This window comes from Tribolium madens, unplaced genomic scaffold (genome assembly GCF_015345945.1).
Source record: "Tribolium madens isolate multiple individuals breed KSU strain unplaced genomic scaffold, Tmad_KSU_1.1 Scaffold_2;HRSCAF=44;Tcas5.2_LGX, whole genome shotgun sequence".
Lineage (NCBI taxonomy): Eukaryota > Metazoa > Arthropoda > Insecta > Coleoptera > Tenebrionidae > Tribolium > Tribolium madens.
Window position 1 is genome coordinate 6,602,858 of NW_025400995.1, and position 17,796 is coordinate 6,620,653.

The following is a 17,796-nucleotide window of genomic DNA, read 5'->3' on the forward strand; positions in this document are numbered from 1 at the left end:
TTGTATTTCATTAAATAAATTGTGATTGCATAAGGAATCACAGTTGTTTGATTTTATCAAGTTTAATCAATAGTAACGTCACAAGAATTATGAACCGTTTCATATGCCGAGTAGCTAAAGGCGCGGTCTTACAAAAACTAGACACTAATACATCTTAGTAAACCATGCGGAAACAAGAAACAGACAATTTGTATTGTGCACTGAAACAAAATATATTTATTTGTATAAGAAAATAAATAAAATTATTTTTGATAAAGCACATTTCCAGTGCTATGAAATTTTATTATTGCAGTAGTAAAGCAAAATTGTAATTTGCCTGATCTCACATATGTTTACATGCAGATTTTGAGCGAAAATTTAATTCCGATCGAATGTAATTCACAGTTGTATTTCCATTTTTAATCACATTGAAATGTACCATACCATTAATTTATCGAAATAATATTTTATTCTTATTTTAATTTACTGATAATCAATTTTAACTTTTTATACATTATAAATGTAAGCTCTGTAAAAACGAAATAAATGAAAGTATGTTTTTATGAAAATATGGAGTACTCACTCATATCTGGACGAATAAAATATATCTAAGCCACAAATCTTATTTTACAGCAGTTGAAACGTATTGCTGGAAATAAGTAATGACAAGTGTTTTTCATCCTAAAACGATAAAAAATTTACATTCTTTCCTCTAAATATGTTTTTATAGCAGCAAAATTCTGCTACAAAAATGGTGGATGCGCCGGGCAAAAATTTTTCTTTTTTTTTTAACAAAACATTTTATAATTAAAGAATTTTATTTAAAAATGTATGATATAATGCGTAAAATGTATTTAATTTGAGTTGTCAGCAAAATAAATGCTCTAAAAGTTTTGTCTAAGTTTTACTGTCACGCTATAGATAAAAGTGAAACGGAATCGTTAATGTATTAAGGCTAAGTTTAATTTTATCTTGACGTCAACGTAATGTAATTTTGATGAAAAGTACGTATTTGGAAAAAAAGATTCCCGCTTTGTTTATTGCACTTGAGCATGCGGCTATTTCGGTGAATTTTTCCGACTTTTCCCCCGAGTTTCATTAATAATTTTCACTCTTTTAAATTTGTAAACACAATACAAGTTGAATTAAGTGTACAACTTGTAAATTAGACCTGTTTTCGTATCATGCTATGATCCTGAACAATGTAAATTATAAGTTAACGGACTTATAATTTTCCAAAAGGGTTGCAAATTGCGCCGGCTTTTTTAAGCAAATAAATTCTTTTACTTCGTCACTACGGTTGACCACCTGTTTATATCTATGGCAGACCGGACTTTGCTCAAGTTTCCGCCACTATTTTTCAGAATTAGTTTTAGAGGTGCTATTAAATTAGACCCACCTCATTGTTTCTGAAAGAAAATTCGACCGCGGAGACTTTCTTAACGAACAATTACACTTTCAACACTGTCGGTTGTCGAATTCGGGCGTTTATTCGATTTTAATTGCTTGATTTGTGGACATTTGCTATATTTGAATCCGATTACCTGAGAAGCATCATTTGTCGGTATATTGGCGATAATTTTTTCTTTTTGCAATTTTCAGGGGTACAATATATCTCGATCGTTTCCCTCCTGGTATTCAGTTCGAAATCGCTTGTATTTTTTATTATTATCTCTTTGGGACAATTTATTTTTAAGGTTCTATTTCGAGCGGAATTAAAAATAGATATTTCTCGTATTCTCGCAATCAGAAATATAGTACAGTATTTGTCTTTTAAACCGTTGGGAATTAACGTCTAGACTTGATAATGCGATAACTTATACCGGATTTATGCTAAAACTTAAAAATACAAAACGTGCCAGAGTCGTGATTCTATGCGGTATTCCAGGGTTCAACCTCAAATTTAAATGTTTGATTAAATTCAGAAGTCTCAAGGGCGTATTTTTAAGCAAATTTAAACATAACCGCACTTGTTAAATACATAAAAAATATTTTTGTTATTTTTAGGAGAATCAATTCTCAATTATTTACGCATGTTACAACTTACGTACCTTCCTCTACATAAAAATGTAATCAATTACAATCAATAAATTGGTTGTTAACCGCTATAGAAAATGAATGATTTCATGTCCGGGAATAATGAAAATTCTCATAAGTTGGTTTAGAAATTATTAATACATTATTGAATCTCTTATTAAATATGTACGACATAATAAATCCAGCATCAGTTAAAAATGAAACTACATAATTTAAAATAAATGAAATTTGAACGAGTCACAATTTTGTTATTTATTTAATCGTCGAGGAGTTTCTTTCCTCTTCTTAATTAATATTATGTTTGCATCATTCTAATTAAAAATTTACCATTTTGATGTAGTTAAGTTTAATTTACTTTGTTAAACTATATTAAGTGAAATTTAAATTAATTTTAATTGATGGGATGACCGGAATTTAAATTTAAATGTGATGAAAGTCTGTTTTCAATTAAAATTTTTTGTCTTTTATTATCTTATATTTAAATTAACCAACGTTTTATTTATCAATAGGAAGTCATGAGAGCAAAACGAAAGGACTGTGTACATTACACCCTGCTCAAATAAAGTTTAATTTTAAATTTGTGTGGGTGGTGACACCAAACAGATTTGCCGCCACCTTTTTAGGTGCTGCTGATCAATAATCCTCTTAGGAATATCCAATTTTCATTCATGCTTATTTTCTAAGCAACAATTTTTATCGTAATCCGATTTTTAGCCGCTACACAAACAACAGTTGTAGCTTTACGAATTTTTATTACTATTCTATGTACTTTAAGTAAAATAAATGACAACAACAACTTGTCATTGTCGCTTATAAGGATGCTCATTAGTCACTGTTGCAATTGTTGTCTATATTTTAGGATTGGTGTCACAGAAACAAAGGTGGTTTGTACTATTTATTTGTGTTAATAATTGGAATATAGACTAACTTCAATAATCCTACTAATTTTTATTGAGGGTAGTAAAAATGTTTTCGAATTGCGAGCCTCTATGTGCAAATGTAGACAAGGAGCGCCCTCTCTACCCGTTAGCTTTAAGTGAACAAAGGACTTTCAAGCTTCAACGTTTATTAGCAGAGCAGCAAACCAGCTTTTGGGGGTTGGGAAAACCCTCGGACAGATGTCGCCGGATAAAACTACACTACTGGCACGAAGAGGGCGCTATAGGCAATTTTCCGATATAAATTTTATTTTGCCAATTCATACTCTTTCAATAAAATATTATTCTTGAGACGAATTCTTTATTTTGTTCAGACACGCGACGTAATTATCTTCGCTTGTAATCGCAATAAAATGAAATCAAAATTGTGAAGGAATTAATACTACTTTTTTAATTCAAAAGAAATTTTTCAAATGAATTACGAAAAGAGTATAATTTCTGCTACAGTAGTGTTAATAAATAGTATAATATTAATACGTTTTAAAATCATTTGTGGGTAAGGTTCTTCTGTCACTTATTTTCAACTCAATCTTCGCAAAAGAAATTAACTGTAATCAGAACAAGGAGTCAGAAGAAGACTAATTGTTTTTCGTTTTATTTCCCGATGTTAGCAGCTAAATGTAATATGTTACAAGCTACACAAGAAATCTTTTTTGTTATATTAGTAACTGACGTCGTAATTAAATAAAGTTATTTGGGGAAAATTTCTAAAACTCGTCTACTGTTACAGACTTGACTTGAGTGTGTGGTATTTTGTATATTGAAACTTGATAATAAAATGTAATGAGATCTAAAATGGGGAATGCCGGTTTATTTCGCCAATGTTCAACATAAATAACTTTACAAGTCAGATTTATCGATCTTGCTTAAATTTATTAGTAAATAAAACCGGTACGATGTGTTGTTGAACGCATTTTAACTTAATTTAGTTTGACGAGTGAATCATTTGTTCTAAATCATCTACATTTTTAAAATGAGGTAATTTTATTATAATTGTGCTTTATTTACTACACTTGAGCAGTGATAAAATTGTTACCTAAACCAAACCTCTAGGATATTATTTCAATTCCGTTTGACTTCAACACAACTTCGAATATAACTTTGTAACTCAGTTAATTTCTCTGTTATAAAGAAAGCACTTTAATACACTGCGATCTATTTGCCGTTTCATGGATTAACAAAGAATTTTATTAAAGATTGTACAATAATAGTTCCTCACTGTATTATGAAAATCAATTTCGCTCATAATGACGCTATTGTGAATGAAATACAAATAACAAAAGCAGCAATTTTCTATTTTGTGTATTCAAGGTGAATAAAAACCCTCGTAACTGTATCACACCTCAAATCACATGAACTGAATAGAGTTGCCACTTTAACTTATCTTTTGCCCAAATCTTCGATTTGGGTAAAAACTGCGACTCACCAAAGCTTTTTATTACTTAACTACGCATATAATATTGGCAAATAAAATTATTTTAATTAGTTCAATTATAGTTTCATGTCCCATTATTATTACATTATATGACAGCTTTAATGCCTATTATTTCTTATGTCATTGCCGGTTTTTGGTTTGTGATATGTAGCTGATACGGCTCGAAAATTGACATGCCAACTGTGCTGATTTAATATGCAAAAAGAAAACGAGGCAACATCGTTTTTCTCGATATTATATAGATAGCAAGACAAGTGAACACAGATTTGCGCTGACAGCATTGAAAATTTCTCGATGTGTCTATCTCAAATCTTTTAACAAGTGCAAGCAGAAAAAAATCAGAATCGTTTTGATCCCTATCATATTTAATAATTTTCCCGGCGCATCCACCATTTCTTTTTACCTGGATTAATGATCGATCACTGTATTTGTTTTTTAATGAATTTATTTGCATTTTATGCATGGTGGTGCAATGTGAAAATGTGGATGACCTAAGACCTAGTCCAAGAATTTGAATTGAATGTGAAATTCGCAATTTTAGAGTGATCTATCACTGTATTTGTTTTTTAATGAATTTATTTGCATTTATGCATGGTGGTGTAATGTGAAAATGTGAATGACCTAAGACCTGGTCCAAGAATTTGAATTGAATGTGAAACTCGCAATTTTAGAGAATCCCAGAGCGTCAGGAGAAACTACTTTTGATTAATGTATCTCCTTTTATTCCTTCTAGCCTCCATCCTGCTTGTTCTTGCTTTTTACCTTGCCGTCAAGGCAAAATCGTTACGGAATGAAATAATATCGAACTTTTTATCCGGATTAATCAAATAAAATTTTTGGGGAAATCAGAAAGATTGTACGAACAGTAATATATAGCTAAAGTCTTTCTGCAACGCGAAAACATACACGGCTTTCCTAATCCTACATCAACATTTCTCATGTTGTAGAGGGCTCTTCTTGTTTCGAGCAGTCTTTAGAAGTTTGTATCGCGTGGAGACTTGGCCATTATTATATGTCTTGCGTTTATAGAGGGAATTATCTACTGAGCTTCTGTGTTACTGCGAAACTTCCAAACTCCTTTTTTTTTCTTCTAACAGCCGTTCTATACCAATTTGCAAATTCATCACACCTTTACCGAAAAAAAGCCAGAAAAATTATTCCGCCATTCGGCATATCGATAAAAGATGTGCTCGACACACACTCTTAATTTGCATTTGTGGTCTAGATCATTATCTGATTCCCGATGGGATTGAATTTATGTATTTTTAATCGACATATGAACGCAAAAAGTTCCCTTTTATCTTTCCATATGTTCGTTGAATAAAAGAAAATGTACGAAAAAACGCACGATGGATATCCCAACATTTCAAATGAAATAAGCGGAAAATTTTAATTCCGTCAAAGCATTCCGGCCTGCTCATGTTGATTATCAATTAAACGTCGTTGAAATTTATTTTAAAATACTTCCTTTTGCAGTCGTCACTGAAACACTTTCATTTCCTAAATATTTATTCAACATTTGTAAAAACATAGTATTCGAATTAAAAAGAAATGTCAGTTCTCGATGGTGTGTTTTTTAATTTTAATTTAAATTTAATTGGTAACACCTCAAGCCAAATGGAATTGACACGGCTTCAGTCAAACAGAAGCACGCTAATAATTGAATGGTGTGATATTTATATGCCACCGGGGACGGCAACCGAGTGATATGAAAAAACTAGCGCCACCTCTGGCGGTTTGTTTAGATGGAAATTAGTTTTCTACAAATTGAAAAGTGTAATTTTAAATTTCAGTAAGCGTTATAATGAATATAATTAAGAAGAGGGTGTGACGTTGAAAAGTCTCAGTTTCTTTCCCTTGAGGGCAAATACGTAGGTATTACAACTGCAGGTAATTTCTGCGATTCAGTAATCCTCTTAGGAATGTTCAAGTTTGAGACGAGCTTATCTGAAGGAAAATTCGGATACATTTTAGAATGGAAAAAGTGAGATGCGAAGGCCTGGGTTATTGTTCCAGAGACTTGGCTAAGGACACATAATTGACAGTTGTGTAGATGAAATTTCGTTTAGCTTCTGATGGAATAATTGAATACAGAAAGTTTTTTATTTAGTGACTGGAAGATGGTTCAGTTTCTCAAATCTTATTCAATTTCAAGTCATAAATTAGTAAAAATTAATTTCGATTTGTATTTGCTTTAGGAACCGATATAAAAATCTAGTTGAATGGAGGGAAATGTGATTGGTAATACCGAGTTTAGTCGGAAACAATGGAAATCGCTATAAATAACGTTAGAGCGAAAATAAAGTATATCACCGAAGCAGCAGTTTATAAAATGCGGAGCTGCCTCGGCTGTTTATTTGTATAGTCGTAGTGTATGATTTATTATATTTGCAAGGATGTCTTGCAATGAATTGTTAGCGTTTTTGATTTCGGTGCGTTTTTCATCGTGTTTTATGAAATAGAGGAAGCAAAGTATCCATAGCAACACTCAACTGTGACGATCCTATTTGCATGCGGATACTTTTCTGTCTGGACTATACACTCGGAACTAAGAAATCCTTCCTCTGCTTCCGCTTTCCGCTTTTTCCTGGAACATACTCTTATTTCTGCTTATGGTATATCCTATCACATATTTCAATTATATGGTTTCACCCCAATACGCCGCAAGAATTACATCCGAAAACTGCTGTCTCTTGAATTGTTTACACGCCGCAACAAATTGCGTAACACGAGTTTTATGCCTTCTCTTCTTTCTTTTTTTTTATTTATTTTTTTATTTCGTTTAATTCAATCATTTTGCCATCGAAAATTTACCTTGCAACACTAAATTCATTCATCTGTTTAACTTGTTTTTTTTTAAGCTTTCTTATATGTTTCCTAGTTAAAAATCTGATTTACTTTTTCTCCGTGCTGCTGCCTTTGTCAAGTGGCTTTTTCTCACGCACGGTTAATTGTCCAAATTAACTGACACGCTATTCTCTTGCTAAATGTCCACGTACTATTGACTTAACTTGCGCTAATTCAACCGCATGCCATTCCTCATTCCTCAAGTCAATCCACAAATTAAATCACTATCCCAAGAGCCTATTACCTGTCCCAAGAGCTAAGTTTCCTTTATTATTAATTGTACTCACTGTCTCTAATACACTCCGATTATTTCTATCAAAACTTGATTCACATTTCACGTGTTTTTTGTTAAAGGTCCTGGTAGTTGTCTCCAGCGAGAAATTTCTTTGACACTTAGAGAGCTTCCGGAATGTAAAATGTGTTGACACAAAGTGCATATATATTTGATAAGGCTGTAAACTAGATCTATTGCAGGGAAGAAGGTTTGATGTTTGCACTGTAGTCGTTAAAATTAATCGGGACATTTGGGTAATACTTCGTGAAAAAGACGGGAGGAAAACAAGGAAGATGTTTAAACTTTGAGAAGTTAAATTTGTCCCAAAGGGCATAAAAAATGCCGGTACGTTTTATGTATTTCATTGAAATAAGATTTTAGCAAGAAATTTTTATCAAATAATATTATCTGGAGTGCTGCTCGTTTCGTATGTGATAGCTCAACATGTTTCAGCCGCGAGTATTAAGTTTTAATCTGTGATGTTTAAGCATTTGTCCATGTAAAGGGATGAGGCGAGTTGTTATTAATACTTCACACTATACGATGAATAATTAAATAAAAGGGTTGCGTGAGGTTGTTAAAACAGAGGAAATCATGCGGAATTTGTTTGATGTTGTGTATTTAGATCATCTCGGGGATGGCGGGCCAAATCGTCTGCCAAATAGGGCGAAGAAAGTGTAAAAGAGAAATATTACAAACAGGAGCGAACAACAGTAAATACTTCGCACACGCCTCGAGAAAAACGAATAAAGTTGTAGCAAAAAAGAGCATGGACTTTTCGAGGCGGCTTAGTTGCTTTATAAATACCAGCAGAATAATTCAGCTGTCAAGCCCAGGCATGCATTATACTCGAAAGACAACAGGGCAAGTGCTAAAAGATATGCTCCACTTTGCCAGAGTTAGGACTAAGGACAACCAGGGTCTAAATATTTATTTATATATGAATTCTTCTATTTCCGGGCTTATGCGCGCTGCTGGGATCTTCTTTAAATTTTAAACAACTCGAATTTGATACGCACTAAGTAAATGTAAATTTATACATGAAACTACAAACGGACAAAAAGGTGGCGCTCACTAATATCCCGAAATGATCCAATTCCTTCAATTTATATGAGCTTGCTTCTTCGAAAAATTTCCTTTAACATGATAAAAATACTAATTAACTCAACTCAAATAAATCAACGATACTTCTCTCAAAAATCTTATTTGTCCTTTAAACTCATTCATATTAATCGATTAGCAAGTACTAATTAGTCAACGTGGAGAGAAGGCAGAGCCAGACATAATCGATGAATTAAACAGGGCGCGTTAAATTTTAAACATCCGCTGCCAATGCTACCGATTTAACAACATTGTCACCAACATATTACGTTTTCTTTGCACAGAACGTCATAAAACTAGAAAACCGTTCTGTGAACTTTCATTAAAGCAAAAATATCGCAAACTAAACAGGTCATTAAATTATAACAAATTGATGGAGATATTTAGCCGTGCTCTCATATTATTTGAATTTATTTCCCACATTACAGGCAAATAATAAATTTTTGCGGTTAGAATGTGACATTTCAACCGTAGGTGTATGCAAATAATTACTAAACACAACGACCTTTTGTACGCTTCCTGTCAGACATACGCAGCTTGTTTCATTTGACCTCATAAAAGAAGTCATAAAAATAAAGTCAACGAGGAGACCACCTATCCACGTTTTCAATTTCTACACACTGTGACGATATAAAGAATATCTTCTATTAATTCGTTCAACAATCACCAAACCTTGTTTGTGCTGTCTTGTGCAGTAAAATTCACAAATAAATAATCAAATGTGTGAAACATTCGAAAAGACTATAACTCTTGCCGTCGTGAGAAATGAATCAAATCTATCGTTTCCTTTCTATCAGTATTCCTACTTCAACATTTTATCACTTACGCCAATCCTATAAGCTCGGTTTGGGTTAAAAGAAAAAACTTTATCGACAAATACGACATGAATAATTAAAATCCAACGATAAATAATCTTATGTCGTGTGTTTTGTAATTTATCACGATTGTTATGTTTCACAATTCTGTAACTTTACCGAAAAACTAAATGTGAATAAATATGAAATCAGAAACATCTCGACCTACATTGCAAAATTGCGATAAGAATGAGAAGCGAAGTTGAAATCTTTGCTCTTACAATCGGGGGTGATGTTCTTTTGGAGTTTGGTTGTGACGTTAGAAATTTCATTTAAAAAACTTTGATAGCGCTGGACGTGGACGTGACATGGACAAACGTTTCCGATTCTCCACTCAGGCCTTTGTTCAAATTTAACTAATAAATTAAATTTTGCTAGTTAAATTATGGTTTTGGGCGAAAACTACCGATGGTGGCCTCTAAACCTGTCTGGATACTTTCGGGCTAGCTAAACCTGTTATTTCTTAGCAGCTGTGATTGGTTCAACTGCAAGTCTTGAACAAAAGAGCCACAATCGATAAATCTTGGCAGAGAGGTGAAGGTAATAGAACACATTCAGCCCACATCTCGCCGACGGCCAGGTCCGACTTTTCGGTCTTCTGGACGCAACCAACGCGCACCCGTCGACCCGAAGAGGAGTTGATAACGCAGAACAAAACAAATGACCGTTCGCTGGTCGCCGAACGAGTAAATCTGAGCGACAATCTGTTCGACAGAAACGGTCACTGCCGCTGATTAAATCCATTAACAATTGAAGACGACCGAAACGGCCCGAAAGAGCGCACTTCGCACACACCAACAGTCACAGAGAGTTTTGACGTTACTTCACACTAATAACTTCAGAAAAAATACTACAAGCTTCAGTTTAAAAGAAAATTTTGTGTTGTCACCAAGGGGGAGGAAAAAATAGAAGGAATAACAAAAGGCGATAAAAAAGTCATGTCGTGACAACTTGACAAATTTAATATTATTTTGTTCGTCTCAGTGAGACAAATCAAATGCACTAAAAAAATTTCAAAAAGTCCACACACTTTGAACTAAATATTTTTTTCTAATTTAAATGAATTTAAAATATTTTAACTTTAAAAAATCATTACTCAATAACTATTAGGTCGACTTCCTTCAAGTAAAGACCATTCTAAAGGGATGGCCTTGCCCTTTAGAATGATATAAAATTTGAAATTGAATATTGGCAACCTTTTCTTCGAACAGTGTTCCATAAAGTTCGAAGTAATCTAAGAAAAACCCTACGAGTATTACTTTTTCTTCGTCACCATCATGTAGAGCATCTTTTTATTAGTAAGAATCCAAATTTTTGAAATAATATACCGAGTAGTTTTTAAGATATTATTTTTTGAAGTTAAGGTTTGTTATTCAGGTATTGCGCCATATAGGAGATATGCATGTTAATCTTACTTAAAATTTCATTTTTATAAAAGTATTTGTTTTAAGACTCTTCTTTTGCTTAAAAATGGTCAATTGTACCTTTTTTGTTCTAATTAGAATAAACAAAAACTGTTTGTTTACTTAAAACAAATAAAGAGTACCTGTGTACTAATTAAAGCAAATAAAGAATTTTTTTGTTGTTAAAATGACCACTGATCATTGAGCAAAGAGGTTCTAGAACTTTCCTTCGAACACTGTTCTAAGAAAAGTTTGCCAATATTCAATCTCAAATTTTATATCATTCTAAAGAACAAGGCAATCCCTTTAGAATGGTTAAAGTATTTTAAATTCATTTAAATCGGAAAAAAAATATTTAGTTTAAAGTGTGTGGACTTTTAAAAATTTTTGTTAGTGCATTTGATTTGTTTCACTGAGACGAACAAAATGATATATAATTTGTCAAGTTGCCACGACATGACTTTTTTTTGTCGCCCTGTGAAGTCGTCTTAACTGTAGAAGACTTTTTTGTTCGCATTTAATCTAACTTGCAATTTGCAACTGTATTTTGGGAAATACAACAAATTCAAAGAGCTGGAAGAAAGTCGAAAGTGGGTGGTTTCGTGCACCAAATCCGATGCATTTTTAATAATGCACCGAGGGCTTGAGAGAGTCGATAGACTGGGGCTCATTACCCATTCACCCCGCACTGCCTAATTGTTCCGGCAACTTCCTGCCGAAAAAACGCACATTTCATACAAAGCGTAAATTAAGTCTGGAAAGTAGGCAGCTAAAAGCTTTTTCATACAGATTAGCTTTTTTGACCCCTAAACTGTATCGATACTAGATAATCCGATTTACCGCCTGGCACAAGCCGGACAAGCTCAGAATACGCGACGTCTTCTCGATCACGCACCCGCTTAAACCTTTCGTCCTGGCGACCCCAAACTCAACACCGATATTCCCAATCACCAGACCGATAAACATTATTCTATTCCGTTAATCGCTCTACAAATTATTCACATCTTTCTTTTTAACCCATCAAAATCGATAACTGAATTACTATACTGCGCCACAATTAAAGTGGATCATTAGCAAAAAGCGATTTATTTTGTATTATGCAAACGCAGCATTGATTTGAATTTGTTCATATTTCAGAAATTCTTCCTTTTTATCATTTTTTGGCATATGAAGGATTAACCACTTTTTTTTCTTGTTTTTAGAGCTGCATTTCAGTATTTTGTATTTCACAAAGGTGACAATTCTGCAATGTATTTAAATTATTTAATTTGGTGTTTTGTAACAAGCCATTTTTATAGAATTTTTGGGTTATTACAAATTTTAAATTAAATTTGGTTAAAACTGCATAATATTGGTTGAAATGTAAAAGAGAATTTGTCTTGCAAATCCAAAATATCAGTGAATATAAATAAATACAGTTTTATTTAACAAAATGTGATCCGCTTCAATTGTGATGCAGTGTACGAGTTATCAATGAAAATTTTAGATAAGAGACAACCTCTGCAACAATGTACTACTACAAATAATATTTTATTTTATTGTGTATGGATATAAACGAAATTTTAATTGTTTTCATATGGGCAAGTTTTTAATTAACTACAAATATTTGTTCAAAGGGAAACATTTAAAACTACTTTTTACGTTCAACGTTTCATCAGAGAACTGCTTGCTAAATATGCAAGTTTTAGCTCACATCATTATCATGCCACGTGATTTTTGCAATAAATGTATTTTTTTCTCTTTAATTTTGAGCGAGTATTGAAAATAAATTACATTATTAATTAAAACGATTTTTGTCAGCTATTTTATTAATTGTTTTTTAGTCATTTTTAGTCAACTAAGACGTTTTTGCTTGCTTGATCTCGATTTTGTTATTTTTACTTTTTTACTATTAATAATAATAGTATATTATTCAAGGTGAATCTTAACTTATACACATAAATTTAGGGAATGATAATTTTTGCCCAATTAAAACGAATAGTGAAAAAAAAGTTCCAGTAAAAGTTTTTCAGTTACCGAGATATTGCCTGATAAAAAAACGCTATTCAACTTTAAATTTTAAATACAGTGAAATTTCTCTTAACGGACACCTCCTATAAGCGGACCCCTCTGTCAAACGGACATTTTTGTTAGCCCTGTTAGCCCCTTTTTGAGCTAATGTATTTCAAATGGCGTTGTCCCCCTATTAAACGGACTCTGTCATAAACGGACGAGGGGAACGTTAAAAACAAAATCTCTTCTTTAAGCAGACAGCATGTCATGCGCGCGTGTGTTATTGTTATGACTAACCGTCAGAAAATTCGGAGAATCACATATATTCAGATTCAGACTTCAGCAGCGGTGAAATTACGTCCATCTTTGTGTTCTTATGTATTACCTACATATAAATACTACTTGCATTAAGTTAAAGAAGAAGTACTTAGAGGAAAAAATAGACTGTCCAATAAAGAAACAGTATGTCCCCGGATCAAGTTTACAACAAGAAAAAAAAATGTTATCTTTGATTTTACGCTAAAACTTCAAAGGAATAACAATTTTTGCTTAACCTGAAACGAGCAAATCCGTAATTAAAACTTTATTATTCTGATTCAGTAGGAAAAACAGTTAATTTTTCTCTTGATTTTCAAATCTCCAGTTTATTTTTTTGACAACGATGTCACTTTGAAAATTAATTAATTAATTGAATAATGATTGTTCTTGTTAAAACTGACTTTGTATTTTTTATCATAAAGCTGTTTTTTAAAATTGCCATTTATTAAAATTATGTTTTTCACAAACATTTTTGTTATTTAACTTGCGTAAACTTATTCGTCAAAGTCACATGGTTATCAAAAAAATAAAACCGCCAATGTGGTGGGATTTAAAACGCTGAGAAAAACAATTCCAAAAAATAAGTCCAAAATCAAGAGAAAAATTATCTTTTCTTTCCACTGAGTCAAAATAATGAAGTTTTAATTATAGATTTACTCGTTTCAAGAAGGAAACTACATTATTTGAAGTTTTCGTCAAAAAGTCCTATCAAATACTATGTTATTATTTTTTTAAGAATTTTTATTTTATTTTGTGTTTATGTACACTTATTTCTTTTAAGAGGACACCTCTATTAACCAGACAAAAAGCATGTCACCGTCGGTGTCCGCTTATAAACGTAGAAGATTTCACTGATTATCATTATTTTCACCAAGCTCGGTAGACAATGACTTTCTTAATTTGACATTTGATAGTAATAACGAAAAAAAAGTTGTGATCAATAATGAATAAAATACAAAATAAGTTAAATGAAACTTTAGATACAGAGATAGAAACTTTTAGGCAAAAATTTGTAGTTTATTTAATATAAGCAATATCAAAGAGAATATAAATTGTATATGATGTTATTACGCGTCGTTTTTATGTAAATCGGATATATGATATATTTTTCTACAAAAAGATTTTCACTTATTTATATATTTTTTTTATTTTTACAGTTACAATAAAAACACTGTTTATTTTTTTAATTCAGTATCAATAAATAAATTTATATAACACCTAATGCAGAAAACTCTAAAATACATTTGCCAAATATATTTTTTTATAGCAAGAGCATAGTCTATTTTAATTTTTATGTTTGCGATACTTTTAATACGCTCTATTGTTTTTCCTTTAAACATAAATAAAGAAAGGTATTTTTTGAATTCCAATGGTTTACGCTTATGTGTTATACAGGGTGCGCCAGACTCCCGCCCCGGAAAAAAATGCCATGTTAGATATGATACCAGGAACATGGAAAAATTGTTAAAAAACTCTATCTATAAAAATTTCCAAGTTATGAGAGTTTAAATTTTGCACTCTATTTATTTTTGTTGGAAAAATCATTTTCCAAGTTTTTTTGCTACATGCTATCAGAAAAGGAAACAAAGAAGCTGTATTCTAAATTGTAACTCTGTTTAGTGTTATTTATGACTTTTATTGGTAAAATGTTTGTACCTTTACTAAATAATTATAAAAAAAAATATATACAAGATCATCAGTATCATTAAATAGACATAAAAAATGTCAAATGTCAAAAAATAAATGTCAATTTTTTTAGCAGATACCATGTTTCTCATCTTACTTGAAATTTTGCTCTGGTGCGCGATTTCTGACACATCCTGTATTTTGTGACATTCCTACGCTTATGTCTTTGATTGTTTTCAATATACTTTTATAATTGTTTATTATATTTTTACTTTAATTACTTTTGTTATTTGATATTATGTCGTTTTGCGTTTTTTAAACTGCCTGAGCCTACCATTTACGAATTTTCTCAGTTATACTTTTTGTTTATATTACCTATTTGGTGTTTTAAAATTCTTACTTTTTAAAGTCATTTAGCCAATCTAATGATCTTGCTTTCTTAAGTTTGCGTTTTAAACGTTCGCTTTTATGTTTCGGTACTACCTTCTGCTACTTCTGAATTTTTGTTTTTTTAATTTTTTTTGTTATTTTTTTTTCTGATAATTTTATTAGCCGTACAATTTCCGACGACGATTCTTATAAAATTGTGAATGAAGTTTTTTTATCTATACTTTTGTGAGTTGTATGGAATTTTGTCAGTTTGGGTGAATTACTCTGTATATCTAGTAAAAGTCCGCTCCTGTCGGTTTATATATTGCAAGAGTGTAGTAAGCTATATGTAAAAATTTTAAATGTTATGAATATATTTGGTATAGTGAGAACCCTTGGCGGTAGTTTGCATACCGTGTCGATAACGTGACGGTTAAGATAAAAATTTCGTTAGTTATAATCGGAAGCAAAATTGGATTATTGGAAGATGTAATTCCGTCAATATGTTTGGGCCTTGTGAGATTTGAAGTCGAAAATAAAGGCCGTGTGTTTAGCGATTTCTAGACGTCATCGTTAACCACGTGCTCGGTAAGTTTAATGCGAAAATGATAGAATTTCGCAAGTTGGTTCTATTCGATCAGATGCGATCTATTTATGATCAATGGTGGCTTGTGATCCGTCAGTTTCGTCAATGGGTCGGTAATCCCTTACCGTCAGTACCGATTTGAATACAAGATGGATGTAGTAAGTTGTACGGGGGTGGCGGTTGTACGGGGAGGCGGGTTGCGCCGGACCGACCTCGTGGCGTGGTGGCGCAAGGCGCACGCTGCGATCAGGATCCTGCCTGATCCTCGTCCTCGCTGTTCACTGCTTCCTCGAAGTTTTTCGTGGCCGGTAGTGTCCGTGTGTACCGCAGCGTAACGTAACGCAACGCTCGCCACATGTGAGCAACCAATGGTATGTGCGGTGCTGGGGCGATCCTCTGGCTGCTGGCCGCGGCGGACCTGGTGCTCTCCAGCGAGTTCCCCGAACGCGAGTGCTGTGACCTGCCCTTGCCCCAGCCGACGGCAGCCACCTCCTCGACGCCGGCCTCCACCCAGCGTCCAGGTGAGGTCATCCGTCACAATTACCACCGCTCCCATCTATCTTAACCCACCCCTTCCCGGCCGTCGCATATATCACTCTATTTGCCCAAAACCGTCTTCGATGCAACATCGATTTACCGCACACCACGTGTCCACCTGCACCCCACGAAGTAAACAAAAAATCTATAAATCGCTTGTTCAAGAGCGGTTCGCCTCCTGGCAAATTCTATTCCATTTTCCGATCACATCCCACGAAATAATTGACAGACAAAATCGTTTTTGTATATAAATACACTTCGCCCTGAAATTAACGCACATCTTCAACATATTTTTTACAACAAAAAAATCACTCTACAAACACGTTGCTCCACAAAAACTTTACCCTCAATTACAAATAAATTTTGTACGTATATCAAGAAATTATATTCTGTGTAAAACCAGTATTAAAATTAATTGAAACCAGCAGAAAGTTATGTTTATTAAAAGTTAATTAAAAAATCTGGTGTGAACATCACATCACTTTCTTTATCCTACTTATTTGGAAAACTTTCTAACGACAATAATTTAGTGTTGGAAATCCGAGTAGCAAACCTAACCTTTGCGTTATTGCCACCTGCCGGATTACACGCGAAATAGATCATATTATTATTATTTTATAACATTTTACTCTTTAATAAGGTGTATTTCATGATTCTAAATAATTTGCATCCCCATGAATTTATTGTATCTTCAATCATATATATTTGCGACCGCTACACGGCTAACTTTTGGTCTTTGCGGCCGAACGGTGCGACCGATTTTTACCAATTGTTTCGTGCTACGTCCCCTTGCTACATGTAACTTACATACCATATTTAAAGTTTCTAACTCTTATCGTTCTCGAGATATGCTGTTTACAGACAGACACACACACACACGACCCAATGGCCCAAACCAACTTTTTTGGTGTCTTGAAGCTATAATTCGCCCAGAAATGTAAAAATCTGACTAGGTCAAATTTCAGCCAATTACAATACTTTCCTTATAAGATAAGGAAAGTAAAAAGGCACTTTTTTTCTGGTTCTTACTACTTTTTTCTTTGGTGGATTTTTGCTATACAGGATGCGCCAGAACTCGCGCCTCAGAGAAAAATGTCATATAAAGTAAGATGCCAAGAACATGGAAAAAATGTTTAAAAAAATTTATCTATAAAAATTTCGAAGTTATGAAAGTTTAAATTTTGCACTTTTCTGTTGGAAAAATAATTTTTCAAGTTTTTTGCTACAGTCTATTAGAAGAGGAAAGAAAGAAGCTGTGTCCTAAATTGTAATTTTATTCAATGTTATTTGTGGCTTTTATTGGCAAAATTTTTGTACCTTTACTAAATAATTGTAAAAAACATATACAAGATCATCAGTATCATTAAACAGACATAAAAAATGTCAAATGTCAAGAAATAAATGTCAAAATGCTTCAAAAACGTTTTTTATTTAACTGATTATTAACACTGAGTATTTAGTAAAACTACTAGCAAACAACACTATTCAGGGCATTCAAAG

General features: G+C 32.8%; 1 protein-coding gene across 4 annotated transcripts in view; it reads left to right on the top strand.

The window, feature by feature from the left end:
- The window catches only part of LOC123006424, an 82,350-nt gene that overhangs the window by 12,430 nt on the left and 52,124 nt on the right, over window positions 1–17,796 (top strand). For 3 of the 4 annotated variants that reach the window (XM_044400887.1, XM_044400889.1, XM_044400890.1), the window contains exon 1: window positions 16,056–16,280. The exons of the other annotated variant lie outside the window; for it this stretch is intronic. In XM_044400887.1, coding sequence (XP_044256822.1) covers window positions 16,133–16,280 — 148 coding nt within the window. In that variant the 5' untranslated portion in view covers window positions 16,056–16,132. Of the gene's footprint in view, window positions 1–16,055; window positions 16,281–17,796 lie in introns of those variants that run through there. 4 annotated transcript variants of the gene reach the window in all.